Below are 18,554 nucleotides of genomic sequence, written 5' to 3'. Positions count from 1 at the left end.
AAAAAGGCATTTTTTGTTTCAATTTGTTTTAAATATCAAAAATAATTCAGATTTTAAATTTAATTCTAGTCAAAATTGTAATGTTCACTTACATACTTGAAATAAATATAATTTTAACTTTGCAATTCAGTTTATATCATTCTTAGAAATATGGGATAAGTTTCCATGGGATAACTTAAAAGCTCTTACATTTGGACTTTAAAATACGAATAATGAAAGTTACAGTATTTATAATAATCTTTTTTGAAAAAATTTAAACTTCTTCGAATATTCTACTATTAAGGTACGGAAAGTTCCAGCAATTTGCCTTAATGCATCATCATAGTTAATATGCTGACCTCAAAGTTTTAGAAGGTTAAACATCTCTTTCTTAAATATTTTTTTTATAATAATAATAATAGCTACTGATACCGACATCAAAGTTTACTCTGATTATTTTTCACAAATTGTAAATTTTTTTTGCTTTAAAATTATTAGCTTTTTATTAACTTCTCGTGAGGTAGTTATAGTAATAGGCCAAAAATCAAAAATGAAAATTTTTGCATATATTCACGTTTTGAATTTCTGAACATTTTGGCATATTTCAAAAAAAATTGATGTGTGTGTTTGTGTTTTGTATTTCAACGTTTTCGGACGCACAGATTAACAGATTTAAATGGTTCAAAGAACATTCGATTCCTATTGATAGGGAGGGAGTGCTGATTAGTTTTTGGCAAAAGCAGGTCTAGCCATTTTAAAGATACAGAGCTAAATGTGCAAAAAATAGCAGTTTTTGAGAGAAATAAGCGTCCGATTTGAGTGATTCAAAGAACTTTCTGCTTCTTTTAACAAAATAATCGCTTTAGAAAAAAACAAAATTCAATTTTTTTTTCCAAATTTTTTTTTTTCATATATTTTTTTTGTATATCGAAAATAAATCAGATTTTAATTTTAATTCTGATTAAAGTTATAATATAGTTTAAACTGATGATTTCAACTTTGCAATTCATTTTATATAATTCTTATAAATAGTAGACAATGTTACAATATTTATAATAATCTATTTGAAAATATTTAATATTCCTCGAACATTACGTTACGGTATACGGAAAGTTTTAGCAATTTGCCTTAAGGCAAGATGCCATACACCACTAGTTTCAATTGATTCTATTTTTTTTAAACAAAGTGCATATTTCAACGATAAGCTGAAGCGATGTAAAAGCTAGAGGCACTCACGATAGGTATCTTGTAAGATACTTTTTTTATATAAGGATAAAATATAGTTATTCATTATTATTTTTAAAATAAATAAGGTAATTAAAATCTAAAATTTTATTTTGTATATATACAATAAGAATAAAATTATATACAATGAATATTTCAATTAAAATTTGTAAGTATCTATCAATAAATCTGTTTTCATTAAAATCATTCGCAATTTTTATTATAGTGGAAAAACTTGCGTAACCTTTCCTATACCCTTAGTTTTGCCCTCTCGAAATAAAACGCGCATTCCCTCTGTAACATATTCGGGATGTCTTTTAAAGCGGAATAATACCGATGCGGTGTCATTTGTTTCGAGTGACTCGGATCCCATAATTCCTTCGATAACCGCCGTCTGCCGGACGCTTCCAATGTGCACTGTAGTTTGAAAGCCTGGATATATTGCCGTGGCATGGAAAATAACTGATATATAAGCCTAGAAAATAAAAGTAAATAGATCAATAATTGATACAAAAGTATTTTTGTTTACACTAATCTTTATAAATAGAAAGATCATTTGGTGCAAAAAAAGCTGTTGCCGGTACAGTACTCCGGAAATTCTGAAAATTGGTAATGTTATTTATAGATTTCGAGGTGCTCTTCACGAATTTCAACTATTTAAAAAATTCATATTTAAAAAATGGCGTCAAAAAACAGCTTTTTTAAAATATCTCCTTTCCGGCTCATTCTACGATAAAAGTAGCTATGTACGAATTAAACTAGATAAATTTTTCTACAATTTTTTTCGTAAAATTAATAGATTACTGCTCCCGCCGTAGTATCGGATCTGCCCATATTTGGCTACATTTTTCCAATATGGCAGCGACTTGCAGCAAAGATTTGAGGTGGCAAAGTTGAAATTCGTAAAGAGCACCTCGAAATCTATAAGATTGCCAATTTTCAGAATTCTCGGAGTACTCATACTTGTTTATCTATGGGAGTACTGTACCGGCAAAACGACCAATTGACTGAACTATAAGGTTTGTAATTTTGATCCATTTGAATAACATACTTGGAAAAAGTAGGTTCCCCTCGGTTGACCATGCATGGGCAGTAAAACCATCCCTGACCTCAGTCCAGGTGGTTCGATTGATAATCCCAGTGAAGCACTTTGAGTTGCTCGCACCACTCGACACGGAGCACGGTTTCTATGTAGAGATTGCACTGTTACTGGCATAAAACTTCCATCATTCAAAGGACCTGTAATACATTAAAAAAATGAATAAATAATAATGAATAAGCTAATAATGAACACCTATTATTAGCTTCAAATTCAAATTTAACTAGTTGAAAGCGGCATTTAGCCTTAGGACAAGTTGTATGAACTTCCTCAAATGTGTAGAATTGACTTAATCAACCGAAATTGAGATTTAGATATTTAGATAGAATTTTCAACTATTTATTTCGAAAATAAAGTTATCGCTATCAATTAAATCTAACCATTGCGATTTCCAATAAATTTTTCTCAAACACATTTAAATTATCTGTAATTATATTTTACATTGTACAGGCATGTGCTTGCTAAATTTGATATTATTATAAATTTTAATGAATTTATAATAAGCAAATTTGAGACAAATTTTGACTATAATATGTTCTCAAACTTTGAATTTTTAACATTAAACTATTTGTCGTAGGACCGTAACATTTTAGTAAGTTCTATAAGACTATGATATTTATAGTCAAAAAAAGTTTCATAAAAATCGGCATTTTTTTCTGCAACAATTATTACAAGAAAACGTCCAGGTAGATTTTTACCTAAAACTAATCAGTATCATTCCCAACCAATATTTTTCGAACAGTTTTTGAATTTTCAAAATCGATTCAGAATTGCGGGCGAAAACGCGGACAATTTTTTTTCCACTTTTGTGTTATTTAGAAAGAAACGGCTTGGCTGATAGTCGAGCAAAATTGATAAACGCTAGTCCTCATTGAGATGCATCGAATGGCTTTTAAATTTTTAAAATCGGTCCAGCCATTTTTGAGAAAACGTCGACTTACGGACTGTTCACATACACACATACACTTACTTTTTCCAAATTTGGTCTCATTCGATTCAGAATGGCTTAAAACATCGGGAAAACATAAAATTAGCGAATAGGATTTTTTGATGAAAACATAAACTTCTCCTTTGGGAAGTTAAAAAATATAACACAAGTGAAAGACAATTTTTAGACACCAACATGCTTCTAGATCGAAATTATATCTATTTCATATTTTTCTACTAATATTTCTAGCAATAAGTTTGAACCATAATAGAATGTAACGTAATTCATTTTTTCAAATCTATAAATTTTTGAATTAGCTCGAAATAGCAAATCAATCCCAAGTTGATATATTCTCAATATTCCATATTAATTTAAAAAATATACCTATTAGCATCTTGCTGCCTTCAGTAAGAACTCCGCAAACAAGTAAACCACCTACAACATTTCCCACCTCTGCAACTTTAAAAGTTTCATCAATTTGAAATTCACATAATTGCTGTAACAAAGAAAAAAATTAATAATATTACACAGATATAATCAACAAAAAAGTAATATTTAAACTATACACTAAAACTTTACTTTAATCAGTTGTTAATTGAGATGGTATAAGTTTTGGTAAAAATATTCAATTAAAATGTTAGTAATTTTTCGTTCATAGTCACACTGTAGTTACCTGTTCTAGCCTTTCCTTCTCTGTGTTACTAACTCCAGGTGGTAATACATGCAAAAATTTTGTCAGCAAATCTAATCCTAAACCGGAAACACTGGAGCAACAAAATATTGGAACTATATTTTCGGAGATCAGCTGCGATGCTGTCATGACATCATCTTCATTTTCTACTACAAGGGGCACCTAAAAGAAAACAGAAAAATACATAAAATCTGAAATCACATTTAATATTTTATATAACGACAGTATATTATTCAAAGTTTAAAGTATATCCAATTGAAATAATTTTTCATCAAAGCATAATATATTTTCCATAAAAAAAGTAATGAATGCATAATATTTTTTTTAATTTAAAACATTATTAGTTGCAATAACAATTGTTAACAAACTATCCTAAAGAAACATGTGCTGCGAACATACCTTCCGGCACCCTACACTCTTCAGAACTGTACTCAATTCATTAATTGTTTCACTCGGAGAAATTAAATCAATTTTGGTAATAACGATAAATACTGGTACATCCAAAGCAATCACAAGTGCTAAATGCTCATGAGCCATACTTCCAATGTCCACACTTCCTGATACCTAGAGGATTAATAATTATGTAAATGAATATTATGTCCCATCATTAAAAAGATAGTTGTTAATGATAGAACTCAATTTATAATCTAATTGCAAATATTTATATAATGTGTACTAAAAGAAATACGTTAATATGTACTAGAAGACATTATTCAAAACAGACACAAACAAATTTAACTGATTTATGTGCTATTTCAAAGGTTATTTTATTGGTAAGCTGATTATATTATTCATTTAAGTTAAGTACTTCAGTAAACTAGATCAAATAATCAAATGTATCGGATTGTGACGATAAGTTGTATTGAGTTAAATAATCAGTAGCATAATATAATATAGTTATTTTAGTAAACGTGACTTTTCCATTAAAAATTTATGGAAATGTGTTTATTACATATTTATAATTCCGTAAATATAATAAGGGTTAAGATTGAGCATAGATTCTTACAACAAGCATGGCGTGATGTGGACTATAACCCGTGAGACCTTGCACAGTTGTCCTTAAGTACTTTCTATGTCCTGCCAAATCCATAAATGTTATGAGTTTTGCTGACATATCACATATTTCTTCTGCTGTCATCATTTCACTGTAGTTGTAGTTTATTATATTCCCCTATGAATAAAAAAATTCATGACGTAAAATATTTATCTTCAATTAATTTGTATAACTTTTAAATTTCATCTCATATATTTATTTTGTCTCCAAAATTATAATCATAATCTATTATTGTATTAATAGGTTTTATTTCAGATTTTATTTAAAAAAAATAATAATACCTGCGAATCAAATCCTAATATTTCGTGTGAAATACTGCTAGTGCGTCCTGATTGTACTTCGTGCAGATGTCTGAACATGTTCAGCCTCGCGCGACCTCTGCCATTGTCCAGCTGCCCTTGCGTCAATACTCCCAGAAGCGTAGATTTGCCGGCATCAGCACTTCCCATCACAGCCACTCGTATTTCTATGTTATGTTGATCATCTGGTACCTACAAATAAAATATAAATAAAATGATTAAAACATTTTCTATTTCGTCAATAATATTTGGATAATGTTTGAAAGTAAAATATAAAGTTTCATGCACATTAGTAAGGAACCCTAAATTAATCTTAATTATAATATTGACATTTTGAATACTTCAACTAAATATTCGATAGTTTTACTCAAGTAGCAATAGTAGGTTGTCTAGAGCAATATGTATAAGTTTTCATTGTCAATCTTAACTTTTTATAACAAATTTCATACAGTCGAATATGTTTTAGCAAAAAATAAATTAAATATTTATCATTAAATAATTCAAATATTATATTCAGCATTAAGTCCAACTAGTAGAACTTTATTTTAGTTAAGCTCTAAATTTTTGTGGTCTAAAAAGATAATATAAAAACTAAAACATGAGAACATTGTATAAACTATAGTCCTCGGTAAAGATTTTCTAAATGATATTCTTGGGGCAATTCTGTCATAAAAAAACTCAGAAAATAGCGTTGTCATGGCAACGCTCTCTTATGCTTATTCTTGGTAGTAAAAATTCTAACTATTTGCTGTGCGATCAGGCGTATTTTACATATAAACAAGCAAGAAAGAATGTTTTAATAGAATCTTTGATGATGCAGTGATCATGAGTTTCTTCCTTGCTCTGTTTATATGTAAAATACGCCTGATCGCATAGCAAATAATAAATCCATAATTTTCACTGCCAAGAACAAGCATAAGATAGCGTTACCATGACAACGCTATTTTATGAGCTCTGTTACGGCAGAATTGCCCCATCTAGAACTTTAAGCTATCTTATACGAACTTTGACAGACTCATATTAATACATTTCATGCTTAAAAACATTATTTTAAAAATTACTTTTCTAACGAGAACTTCGGCAACGGATCTAAAATCTCCAACAGTCTTTTGTCGTAATATAGTAGTTGTAGCTCCCAATTTAAATGCCATTTGTTGTAAAGTTTGCAAAGAAGCCCGCATCTCAGAATCACTCAAACCTTCTAAACGTCCAGAATCTGCCACTCCTATTTCATATATGGCCTCACCCTGTCCTTCACGAAGCCTCCATTTCATCTGAAAAAAAAGATAATAAGATATAAAAATAATAGAGATTCTATAGTAATTTTTTGCGCAACCCGTGACAAATCATAATTTTGATTAGATATCGACTTTTTCAAATGATTGATATATTACCTGTGTGACCAAATGCTCAAATTTCTGTTTCGACGGATTGACTAGTTTAAGTTTGTACTCTATATTTCCTAATTGGGGCTCAGGCGGCAAGTTATGACAGGACATGGTAAGAAGGCGAGCGGTTTTCTTTAGAGCTTTCGACTTCTTAGGACCAGACGATGACTCTACATTTGATTCGGAATTAGCATCCCAGTTGTTGTTGTCCGACGGATCGAACAATCCAAAGAATGAGTCCATATTTAAGTGATTTTGAGAGACTGGAAAAAAATACATATACGATTTATTTTATTTTGTTTTGGACAACTATAAAATTTAAAATATATTGAAATATGTATATGGTGTGTACATATATTACATTTTCCTTATACATAGATTAAATATTTTTTTATTAGCAAGTACATCGCTAAAATGATTGAATAGAATTGAATGTAAATAATTAGACGCTAAACATCATAGATAAAAGAAGATTATATTAACGAAAACATGATGTATGCTAAACACCACGACAATCATTTGGACAAAGACGATAATAACTTATATCCAAATAAACATTAAATAATTTTGTAAGTTAATTATACCAACAACAAAATTGCAGATTATAAGTAAAACTTCCTTTCTCAAACTTATGGGGTGTCCATTAATCACGTGAGCGATTTTTGGACCCCTGGTGATACATGGTGATATTCAATATTATCCCCCCACCACCACCAAACATCACGTGCATTTTTAGTTACGTGATAAAACTGTAAATTTTTTGTTTTTTTGAAAATGTTAGATTTAAAAAAAAAAATCAGTTAAAAAATAAATACACGTGATATCTTACTATACCCCTCCCTCCCCCACGTGATATTTCGAGATTTTTTGTCGAACTTTTCCTTCCCCTAAAAACCCCACGTGATTAATAGGCGCCCCCTTATTAGATAAATTCTAGATTTTTTGAAAAAAAAAAACAGAATGCTAATTTTTACCCAGATTGATAAATATTTAAGATATTATTTTTTGAAAAAACTATTTTCTTTGTTATTAATTTTTCTTTTCAATTTGAATTTGAGGAAAAATATTAAATTAATTGATAAAGTTTCAATAATATTTCAGATATATTGAAATAACATAACAATATGGTCCTACAATAATAATATCTTACAATTATAAACAAAGGGATAAATTTGGAAGCCATTGCACGGAACGCTAATGGTGTTGTAAAACCACGAATTATAAATTTTAATATTTTGGTAAATGTTTAACAGGTTCAAAACGATTGTTAAAATTATTTGTTTATAGATTTTAAGAGCTTAGCTATATTAATAAAACATTATAATTTTAGTGAGCTGATGCAGACTCTAATTAGCTACAAGAACTTATCAAATTCCTGAATGTAATAAAGAAATTATGCTCTTAAAATTATACGATTAAAATTTGTTTATGAATCTCTATAAACAAGTCATGCGCACCAAATACTCATGTTTTATTACCAAATGAATAAATGAGCAATGAATAAAAAACCTATTTTTGAGTGATCTATTACATACATAGTCAATATTGATCCAAACGATTTTAAAATCATTCAAATCGGTTAAACAGTTTTCTTAAAAATGCTGAAGTGTTTAAGCAAAAGTGCAGGAGATTTGCATCCGAACAAAGCAAACATCCACACATCAGTAATTAGAAATATGTCAATATATATTAAAATATATATTATATAAACACTGGACGTATTTTCCAAGAAATTCGTATACTGTATGTCTTGCAGAACTTGTTTTATAAATGAAACACTATTTTAATTCAATTCAATTTATTTGCCGAATAATTGTAACGGAGTACGGAAATCACAATGATATCAATTTACTGATGAAAGGTACTATCGACCTGAACAGTTATAATCCCAAATTCTATCTATTGAATGCTAGTTACTGCTGGTACTGATAATACTGCAGCAGCAGTGTTGACTAGTGTGAACAAAAATAATGGTGTTACCATATACAATTCTTTCCATACTCCCACTCGATGCACAATTGCATCCAAAATAAAATAAACTTAAAGTTAAATCTAGTAGATAATATCTTAAGTCACATACAAAATAAATATAAGTTTCTTAATAGCGACTACAAAACTTAAAGTAATTAACTTAGCTACATTCAAAAAATCATACATTTTTTCTAATACAAAATACAATTAAATTAGTTTACATTCAAGAAATAACACAAGATACAAATATCCATTTGAGGTTTTAACTTCTGCCACTCGAACTTTACCATCACGACCATAATTTAAATTAACAATTCTAGCCAAGCACCATCTTAATGGGGGAAGGTTATCCTCCTTAATCAAAACTATCGAGTTTAATTTCAAATTTGGCTGATTATCTGACCATTTTTTCGTTTTTGCAAATAAGATAAATAATCCTTTGACCATAAAGTCCAAAATTTATCTCGCATGGCAGTTAATGCTTATATACCGTTAATGAATTTAATTTATCAAAATTTACGTTTGGTTCTGGGATTGTAGTTAAAAAATCTCCAATCAAAAAATGACTAGGCGATAAGTACTGAAAACTAGAAACATCATCTGTTATTGCCATAAGAGGACGTGAATTAAGAATTGTTCCACCTGTAATAGTACTGTTAAATATTCCTCATAAGTTAAACAGGAGGAGCCTATTATCCTTCAAAGGTGATATTTCATAATTTTAATACTTCCTTCCCACAATCCACCAAAATGTGGGGAATGAGAAGGAATAAACTTCCAAGTTATGCCCATTGTCGCAGCTTGGTTAATTATATCTGCCTTGAAGGATTGTTTACTAAAAAGATTCCGTAGCTCTTGCAACTCATGATTAGCGCCTATAAAATTCGTTCCGTTGTCGCTATTATTACCGAACATAGACCTCTACGAGAAACGAATCTCTTTAAAACACAAATAAATGATTCTGCTGTGAGGCTAGTTGTAATATCTAAATGAACAGCTTTAGTCACCATGCAAACAAACAAAACAATATAAGCCTTAATTCTTGGTGCTTTCCTTAATCGACTCGATCTTATCGTCAGCGGTCCTGCGTAATCAACCCCAACATTAAAAAAAGGGCGTTGAAATTTAACTCTATCAATGGGTAAACTTCCCATTAATTGAGAGGCAGTAACAGCTTTAATTTTGCACATTTTACACATGAGTGTATTATCGCTTTTAGCTCTCTTCGCGCGTTCAAGAGCCAATATTTAGACGAATATTTGCTAAAACCGTTTTGCGTGCCCGCATGCATCAACCTTTCATGCTCTTGTTTCAATAAGAGTCTTGTAACATAATGTTTTTTGGGCAGAATTATTGGGTGCTTTTGTTCATAAGAAACATCAGCATTTTCTATCCTACCACTCACTCTCAAAAAACCTGACTTATCTAAGAAAGGATGAAGCGATTTCAATTCCGCCATCAATTTAGATTAGGGAGTATGTTTGCTATCTTGCAGATTTTTTATTACTTTTGTGAAGGTTTCTAACTGAACCAATTTTAAAATTACCTTCAACGCATTATCTAATTCTGGGACCGATAACGTATTGTGATCACCACGACCTATCGACCTTTTAATATAAGGGTTCATTCTTAAGCAGTAAGCTAGAACTCTAGTCATTTTCTTTAGCGAAGAGAATCGCTGACAGAACGTATCAAGAAAAGAACTGCTATTTTCTTTAACTAATAGAACTCAAATTTAACTAAATAAAGTAAATAAATAAAAAATATTTTTAGTATTATGGAATATGAATTCATGTCTGCTTGATAATGTAAAATCTATGGTTTATGTTACGACATTTGGTTTAGCATATATCCTTTATGAAAGAGAATTGTAAAAGCATTTTGTATTAGCGTACAAAAACCACATGTCAAATAAATTTCTAGCTTGTAAACTTAAATAAAGCTATGAAGATAGCTCAGATAATTATGGCCATATTGAGACAGAAAGGAATTAATCAAATTTTAATTACTTATAATCGAAATAGTGTACAAATTCATTTGCTCTATATTTAAACTTTAACTATTGTCTATTTGATATACTTTCATTAAATTTTTTGTTATCAATATTTACTGTATAATAAAAAATCAATTTCATTTAAAAAAAAACAGTTACAAAATTAGCTGAGTTTAAATAATAACAATACCCCTAACTATGCCCTAACTTTACCTTTCCGTAACAAATATTCAAATATATTTGCACGCAAAATGTAAATTGACATTTGGAGTTCAATACTTCAAATTTTATAAGCTCGGATGTTTGTGCTATAATACGATAAAATACAAAAGCAAAATTAATTATAATAAATCATAATTTATAAACTAATCTCTGTATAGCAGTTTTACTTTTGCAAAATTAAAATACTGCAATCGTTGGCCTTTTTAGGTTATTTCCTGGTATTTGGTTCAATGAGAAAATTGAAAAACAATTTCACGAGACATTTGCGAAATAAACTCTAGATTTATGAACAATCTTACTTGCCTTTAATTTATACTTAATTATAATTGATAATATTACTTAAAACATTTTTAATTTACCTTAAATTGAACTTCAAATAACACTGGACTAAATCAATGTTAGTTAATAATAATGTTTATAAACATTAATATGAACAATGCAACGATCAAGATATAGAGACTAAACAGTACTGTTTTGATGATGCTAAGTTTACATAAACAAAATACTTGACCGTGAATTTCAAAATGTATTTTATTTTATCGCAAGCCAAAATATGTGATTCAAATCACCATATTGGCACATCTTTAATCTGGCATAGTCGACTACTGGATGAACGCCAATTATTTTTTGTTTTTTTTTCTGAATTTATCTATGGATAAAATTAGAGCGCTCGCGATATAGTCGTATGACTGATTCTAAAGTAGATATAGCTCTTTTGGAGAAAGTTGTTTTGTTATGTAATATGTAAACTAACTTGTTTGCAATTGAGTTTGGAAACTGAATAAACAATAACAATAGATTTTAATTGAGCCGTCAACTTTATACATGCACTATTTGTTTATTTATTAACTTCCCGAAGAAGTTTGTTTTCATAAAAAAATCCGATTCGCTAATTTTATGTTTTCTCGACGTTTCAGGCCATTCTGAATCGAATGAGGCCAAATTTGAAAAAAAGTATGTGTTTGTGTGAACAGATTTTTGAAGCCATTCGTAGCACCTCGATGAGGACTATTGTTTGTCAGTTTTGTGCTGCGATCGGCGAAGACGTTTCTTTGTAAATAGCAGAAAAGTGAAAAATTTTTCGTCCACGTTTTAGCCCGCAATTCTGAATCGATTTTAAAAATTCGAAAATCGTTCGAAAGATATTGGTTGAGGCCCGGCCGTTTTCTTGTAATAAAGCGTTAAAAAAATTTTTTACGACAATTTTTATTATTAATTTTTGACGGTAGACATCATAGTCTTCTAGATCATACTAAAATATTACGGCCCTACGACAACTCGTTTAGCTTTAAAAATTCGTCGCAAGAATTAATGTTTGCAAAAATTAATATCGTTTTTTTGGCATTTGTTAAAATTAGACCTATGATCGACGATTATTCAAAAACGCCTGAACCGATTTCAGAAAGCGATGTATCTCGATGAGGATTATCGTTTCTCAGTTTTGTTCGACGATCGGCCAAGCCGTTTCTTTGTACTTTGGAAAAAAGTGTTAAACTTTTCGTCAACATTTAAGCTCATACTACCGAATCGCTTTTTAAAAAATCAAAATTGTTCGAAAAATATGATACTGATTAGTTTTAGGTGAAAATCTACCGAGCCGTTTTCTTGTAATTAACTGTTGAATACAGAATTTAAGCCAATTCTTATGAAACTTTTATTGGCGATGTATATTATGATCTTATAGAACTTACTGAAATATTACGGCCTTACAACAAGTAGTTTAATTTTAAAAATTCAAAGTTTATTAAAATGAGTAGTTTTTTGACGTTCGTTAGAATTAAAATTAGTCGATTTTCTTGGTATAATATATATATTATAGTTTAATTAATCTATAGAGTACTTGGTCTTAATGAACATACTAAACCATTAAAGTCCTACGAAAATTGGTTCAATTATAAAAATTATTGATTTGTGAAAATTTGCTTTTAGAAAATAATTCGAGTTAACGCGTTCGTTCGTTTTCAATTATGTGTAATAAATCCACTCGCAATACTTTTAATCACTCATAAATTAATTTATTTTTTATTGATTAAGTCTATTATTTACACATATCGGGAAGTTCATGTAACTTGCCTCAAGGCAAAATACCAATACCAACTTTTTAGGCTTATTTTATTAAGCTTATTAAAAAGTATGTTAAGACGCTATAAATTATAAGTAACTGCTGCCTTCATCGATTTACTCTTTCAAAAATGTACACTTAAATTATTTTTAAACACTGCAATTAGCAATTATTTTTGAAAATAATAATAGAGAATAGATTAATGTTAACTTGTTAATTCATAAACACTGTAAATGTTTAAGATAAAATTAAGATGCTTTACTGATTGTAAAAACTTACACTTTATTGAAATATTTGAGATACTTGTATCAGCTAGATTTGAGTGCCGAGTCTGATCATCACTTTATTAAAATATTTTAGTTATAAAATTATATCAGCTAGCTGGGTTTGATCAACCTAGCTAGGTTTAAGTTTACAAAGTGAATATACACTTTATTAAATATTTTAGGATATAAAATTATTATATCCAGGTTTAAAATCCGAGTCTGATGGTTCACGGTAAACTGCACTATTGTCACAAATATAAAATGTAGAAAATATAGATTAATAATATTAAACTCCGCCTGAAAAGGGCGGATTATATCTGTACATTATTACCGCTACCTCTATATTTTTAGAATTTAGTGTGGATGGGTAATAACTAACGGTTTCCTTTCAAACATGAGAATGGTCAATTTACCTAGCCTATTGTAAAAATAGGGTAGAGCGGGGCTTCAAGGTGCGCGAGTAAAAAGGTCCACTACCGATATCTCAAAAACCAGTAAAGTTAAATTTTTTTAACAATACTATTTTAAAGTAGAAAAAAAAGATATGTATAACCAGCCATCACCTTAATTCTGACTATGGAAGATAAATGGGGATATCGCTATCGGGATATAAATATGGCATTGTTTGAAAATCCATAACAAAAGTACATATTTTCTTTCGTTGCTAGTTTTTTTCGTTGTGAGCACTATTGTTCAGTTTACGGAACCTTAATATAATTTTTAATTATTTTAGTTATTTATATCTTTTATAGGATGTATTGTTAAGGCGTCGAATACGCCTTAGTACTGCCTGTGCCATTATCACTTTGTAGAAAATTAATTACTACACTTTTATGTGCACTGTAATTATTAGAAGAATCAATGAATGACAATAGACATAAAACTATAAATATTTATTTAATGGTTGAGTAACTTGTGCGAACTAAATTTATTAAGGTGTTATTAGTCTCGCAACTTACTAAATACTAAACATTAAAAACTTGAAAATATAATATAAAAATTATTATAACGCTGTCTGGAAGGGGTAGTAGCTTACAAAAAACGTACAGACTAATACAACTACAAAATTAGGAAAGTTTCTAAAATCCGTTTAATATAGGGTAGCAATAGACCTTGTCCATTTCTTTGGAAGGGTAAATGGATTTATAACCAAGATAAAATTTTATGCAATAGTCAGTATCCTTTTGTACTGAAAGGAATTTATAATAAAATATTTAAAAAGAATCCTTAACATGTATCGTTAATTTTAAATTAGATGCATCCGTTTTTTTTATAATCTTTATAACCGCTTGCACGTGAGTGGGGTAAGAAGAACCGATTCAACCTTTACCCTGACAAAGGTGTAAAAAATAAAAAAGTAAATGAAGTTAAATAAAACAATTTTACAAGAGATAAACTAAATAAATAGTTATTCAAAGTCTGCCGATGAATATTTTTCATATTGACGAAATACCTGATCAAGGTTATTTACAGTGTTATCTCTAGAAAAAATGCACATGAAATTTATAATTTGCATTGTTTGAATAATATAGCTATTATTTTGCAAAATCCTTTTAAAATAAAAATAAAACTTTGGACCTGTTTACCCCCTGGCCGTCCCAATTTACCGCGCCTATGGGGTAAAAAGGTCCAAGTTATAAACTTTAGAAAAACAGCACAAAACACATTTCTACAATGATGTCTGAGTCAGGTAGATGTTTGATATGTGTGTGATAAAATTGGTTTGGTTTTCAGAATGTAGTTGCTCAAAATCAAATTGAACCTTTGTGCCCCGCCTTACCCTATATAATACGTAGTAGAATGATCATAAAATAATTCTAAATACTCCTTGATAATATATTTTGCTCATTGTCAGCTAAATACTTCTAAAGTATCAACTGAAATTTCTGTCCTTATATATTTATGTTATCGGTTTGACGAACGCGGATGTATGTCTAATTTATGTTACGTGCAAAAACCCAAAACATTTTAAATACTGATTATTTAAATTTTGTGACATTGAAAATAAATTGCAATTGTGCCATTATTTACAAGGAGAGTAAAATATCTAATCAGTTTTTTTTAATTCTGAATCGATTGAGTATCAAACCACACAAAATAATTTGTCACATACGTTATCATTAAATAAATATAATGATGGAAAATTTGCATATTAAGTTATCAAAATTAGATTATTAAATTTGTTTACAAACTTTAATTTTTATCTGACCTAAAAATTGTTTTTCAAATGCTTTTTCAATATCAAAAAAACATTTTTTAAATGTTTTGCGGTATTTTCATTCATTATTAAATTTTATATAAGAGATATAAATTATGAGCATACACAAAAGAAAAATGATGGACAATTTCATCTTTTTTGTATGTGATAATTTTCATTTTTAATTTTATAATAACATGTTTTTAAAGCTAATTCAAAAATATTTATTTCTGTGGTTTATTACCTTTTCCGGGATAAATTGCTGAATAATGACTCATATCAAATGTTGAAACGTATAAATAGAGAATTATCAATATTAATTTATTTTTTAATTCGATGAATTGGTATCTATATATAAACATATTTGTACGAACAAAGCAATTATAACGGCAAAGATGTGTCAAAGACTTTCTTGAAAATATTATTTATAAGTTGATATCGGTTATCTCGCAGAAAGAAAAATATTTTCGCAAAATTCAAACATTATCATTAAAATAATTTTAACTGATAAAAAAATAGTTAAGTTTATGTTTCTTATCTTTTGTTTCTGTTCAATCTTTTGTTGAAATGAAATTCTTAATTTTTTTACATGTTTTTGGAAATGTAGATTTAAAATGTATTATTATTATCTTATTTATATCAAAATGTGTAAATTTAGATGATGGTTGAAATTCAGCACACATCTCAGTGAAGCGATAATGCTTAATAAGATAAAATCATGTTCTGAAGATTTCCAAATTTGCTAAAAGTTCACTTTTTATATTTTCAAGTCAGACAGAGTCATAAAAGTAGATAACGGTCAGGAGTTTAAATTTGATTAGCATGTCAATAAAATTTACGCAAAAGATTTAGCAATTTTTTTAAAATATAACTGATTAATAATAATGGATAATAATAGTTGTTAGACTATATTCTGAAAACCAAACCAATTTTATCATAACAAATAACACATATAAAACAAACAACAATCTGACTATGTTCAGTAAACCATCAACTTCATTCAAATTGAAACATTGAAAAACACAATTGTGTTTTTGTTCTTTTTCAAAAGTTTGATCCTTTTTACCCCATAGGCGGGGTGAATTGTGACGGCCAGGGGATAAGTAAATAAATTCTTTTAACAACTATAGTAATAAAATAATGTATGAAACACTGCGATTCAAACTGACTACTATCAAGTTTATATACTATATCAAAATGCATATTTTTACTGGAAATACCATAGATAATAGTAATCACAAAGTTAGATATTCTTAATAAAAACAGTAATTAAAATTTGAATGGTTTAGATGTGGATTAACTATAAACAAATTACACAAAAATTTAGTAGTACATATTTAACTTCCCGAAGAAGATTGCTAATTTTATTTTTCAAAAAGTCATTTAGAATCGATTTAGACCAAACTTTTGGATGAATTTTTTTACAACTAGTGGTGTATGGCGTCGTGCTTTAAGGCAAATTGCAGGAACTTCCCGTACAAAAAATAAAAAAAATAATTAAAAAAGATTAAATTTTTTTTTAAAACTTTGAAACAATTAGATTTTGAAGAAATTTTAAATTTTTGAAAAGAATTGAATCTGTGATTTTTTTTGAATTATTAAAATCGGACGCTCCGTTCTCTTAAAAACTGAGTTACCGTTTTTGGCACTTTTTGTCCCGTATCTTCCAAACGGCTAGACCTGCCTTTGCCGAAAACTAATCAGCACGTCTCCTTATTAATACGAATCGAATGTTTTTTGAATAATTGAAATCGTGTTCTCGAAATCGTCGACGAAAATTTGTATCCGCACACACACACACACACACATTCACACACATATACACTCACACACACATACATCCATTTTTTCCAAGGTATGCCAAAATGTTCAGAAACCTTTGAAACGTAAAGTTATACAGAAATTTTCATGTCCGATTTTTTGCTATTACAATATCTTACCCTACGGGAAGTTAATAATGGAGAACATCATAGATAATAAGGAAAACATGGAAAACATGGTCTTAAAAAATATTTTAAAATATTATCTAAAAAGTCGTTTAATTTTAAAAATTCATCTAACAAATTGTAAGCCAAGAATAATAAGCAGCGCTTTTTTGTGTAGTAAAATTCGATTTTTTTTCTTATCAAAACCAGCTGAGACTAATATAAAAATTTAAAAGCCATTCAATAAAACTCGATAAGAACTCGCGTTGATTAGTTTTGCAATCGGTCAAGCCGTTTCTTCATAATTCGCAGAAAAGCGCAAATTTTTAATCACCTTTTTTACAAACAAATCCTGATCCGATTTAAAAAAATTAAAAACCGTTCGAAAAATATCAATTGAAATCGCTGATTACTTATTAGTGAAAGCGAAATTTACGAAATAAACTATTGAAAATGTTATCTAAATAGCTAATTTTAAATTCTTATTTATTAAGTCGATTATTTACAAGTTTCGGAGAGTTCATTCAACTTACCTTAAGGCAAAATAACATTTACGCATAGTTTACATATTTATTTAATAAGTATTTTAAGTTATTTCGTCATCTCTATACAGAAAAAAACTGTTTCATATTGCAACATTGTGCAATATGTTGCGCCAATGAAATCACGAAAGTAAAAGTAGAGAAACAAAACACAATCATTATAACAAAAACGGGTTCATGAACATTACGTGAAAAGTCTAGTAATACATTTTATCACAAATATTATCAAATTTCTATAAATACTTAAGTAAATAAATAAATACAAATAGTGATCATAATGTTTACTTACGATTTTTCTATTTTTTTCCTGTTTTCACATGTATTTATTTATAACTTTGTAATCATCTTTTACAGATTACAATAATATTATTGATACACTAACAACATTAAAATAGCACACACGAATTGATTTATTTTTATTATTTCTTAAATGCCATTGTTTTCTCGCCTGTCACTGTCATTCACTGCCGCGACATAGAATCAACAATACTGAACGGCAAGATCGGTAACTAACTAGTAGGTAAGAATCATAAGGAGCTGCGACGGGAACCATATATGAAATGCATTTTATTTCAAAAGCTCATATATTTTTTCAAAAACATTACGATAAGTGAATATGAAGATCTGGATATATCAGTAAATGAAAATTTATATTATTACATATTATAATTTCGAAATGATATCTATCTTTTTTGCTTTTTCTAATTATAACTT

The 18,554-nt window shown here is 28.8% G+C and overlaps 1 protein-coding gene across 1 annotated transcript; it reads right to left on the bottom strand.

Annotated features, from left to right (window-relative positions):
- Positions 1-1,400: 1,400 nt before the first annotated feature.
- Positions 1,401-18,306, bottom strand: LOC113387720 (GTP-binding protein 2-like). Its single transcript, XM_026625089.1, has 10 exons — positions 18,130-18,306; positions 6,669-6,925; positions 6,336-6,548; positions 5,257-5,466; positions 4,928-5,092; positions 4,321-4,485; positions 3,904-4,083; positions 3,615-3,726; positions 2,255-2,442; positions 1,401-1,678 (listed from the first exon to the last, which is right to left on the bottom strand). The coding sequence occupies exons 2-10, from the start codon at positions 6,903-6,905 to the stop codon at positions 1,424-1,426; spliced, it is 1,725 nt and encodes a 574-aa protein (XP_026480874.1). The 5' UTR covers positions 6,906-6,925; positions 18,130-18,306; the 3' UTR covers positions 1,401-1,423.
- Between the last annotated feature and the right edge of the window lie 248 nt (positions 18,307-18,554).

The sequence above is a fragment of the Ctenocephalides felis genome, unplaced genomic scaffold (assembly GCF_003426905.1).
Source record: "Ctenocephalides felis isolate EL2017-DRISC unplaced genomic scaffold, ASM342690v1 CF-g0.4_SCAFFOLD_03572, whole genome shotgun sequence".
NCBI classification, from domain to species: domain Eukaryota; kingdom Metazoa; phylum Arthropoda; class Insecta; order Siphonaptera; family Pulicidae; genus Ctenocephalides; species Ctenocephalides felis.
Note: the sequence above shows the minus strand (reverse complement) of the source record. Positions and strands in the feature narration are given on the sequence as shown.